We start from the raw sequence: 1337 nt of genomic DNA, 5'->3' as shown, positions 1-1337 counted from the left end.
AGGTAGGGGGTAGGGAGGGGGGTGGAATAATGGCGCTGTTTTCAAAAGAAAAAATCGTACATGCAATAACGTAGTTGCAATGATATGATGTCCGTTTTATGTTGCGTGTTTTTTGCGCTCGTGCTCGCGCGCGTGTGTTTGTGTGAGTGTGTGTGTGTGTATGTGTGTGTGAGAGTGTGTGTATGTATGTATGTGTGTGTTCGTGCACTCACAATAATACTCTCTAGGTAACCCGCTCTGTTTCTATTTTAAAAAATCACCCCCCTCCTTTAAAAAAAGAGAAAAAATGTTTTTAATCTACATTTTAAATATATAGAATAAAGTAAAGCCGGTGAAGACTGGTAAAAAAAAAATCTTTTTTTTTTTTAAACAACATATATCCCTACAAATTTGCTGTTTAAAACTTACCCTACGCTGTTGGCGGCGACGGGGACCACGTGGCTTGGGAGGAGGGGGACTACCTTGTGTTTCTATATCGTCGTCCTGGGAACAGAAGGAGAGACTGAGTACTACACAACTTCCCGCGCTCATTACACATGGTGGCTTTTAACCATATTCCCTACGCCCTGGGGTCATTTTGTACCCCCGGGGTTGTATTCTTCACATTTTAGAATACTTCTAGTACAAAGATCTCTTTGAAACTTTCAGTATTTCTCAGAAAATTATTTTGACAGACTGCTATGCAAAGAGTACGGATCGGATTAACGAGTAAATTTCCTCTTTGGAAAGTGGTGACACAAAGTTCCCCACGTCGTGTATAGATACGATAGTAAAACACGACGAGCGGATAGGGTGCACTAGGGGGCTATCCCGTAAAATGCGGTTTTGAGATAATCGAAGTTAAAGGTTTTGCCCCTTGTTCAGTTTCTTTAAAAGAGAGGAGGGTTTTCTTTATAACCTACCTAACAAATATAAACATCAATGAAACTAAACTTCTCCTATAGGTTGGGCAATGCCCACTTTTGGTGTAGGTCAAGAATTCTGGAAACCTCCGCAATTTGGATTAGCCTGCTTGTCCTTAAAAATAAAAGCGACCATATGACCTAATGCAGTAAAAGAGCCGAAAACTAACCAAACGATACTAATAAATAATAAATAACATCTGCATAACGCACATTCCTGCTCAACAATAAGCTCTATGCGTTTTACATTCTCTATAATATATTATTATTTTATTAATGCCCCACCAGACCTGGTAAATTACTTTTATGATTTAATGAATTGGTGGTAAAAGCTGTTATAATAGTTGAACAGGTGTAATAGTAGGCCTACTTGATTTCTCTACAGTTTTTACACACTCACACACACACACACACACACACACACACACACACTCA

The 1337-nt window shown here is 39.2% G+C and overlaps 1 protein-coding gene across 1 annotated transcript in view; it reads right to left on the bottom strand.

Annotated features, from left to right (window-relative positions):
- Nucleotides 1-1337, bottom strand: part of LOC101845969 — a gene marked incomplete in the record, with an annotated part of 12437 nt that overhangs the window by 1018 nt on the left and 10082 nt on the right. The window contains 1 exon segment of the mRNA XM_005111804.3: nucleotides 409-483. Coding sequence (XP_005111861.2) covers nucleotides 409-483 — 75 coding nt within the window.

The sequence above is a fragment of the Aplysia californica genome, unplaced genomic scaffold, assembly GCF_000002075.1.
Source record: "Aplysia californica isolate F4 #8 unplaced genomic scaffold, AplCal3.0 scaffold01128, whole genome shotgun sequence".
Classification (NCBI taxonomy): domain Eukaryota; kingdom Metazoa; phylum Mollusca; class Gastropoda; order Aplysiida; family Aplysiidae; genus Aplysia; species Aplysia californica.
This window is presented reverse-complemented; position numbering and strand designations above follow the sequence as displayed.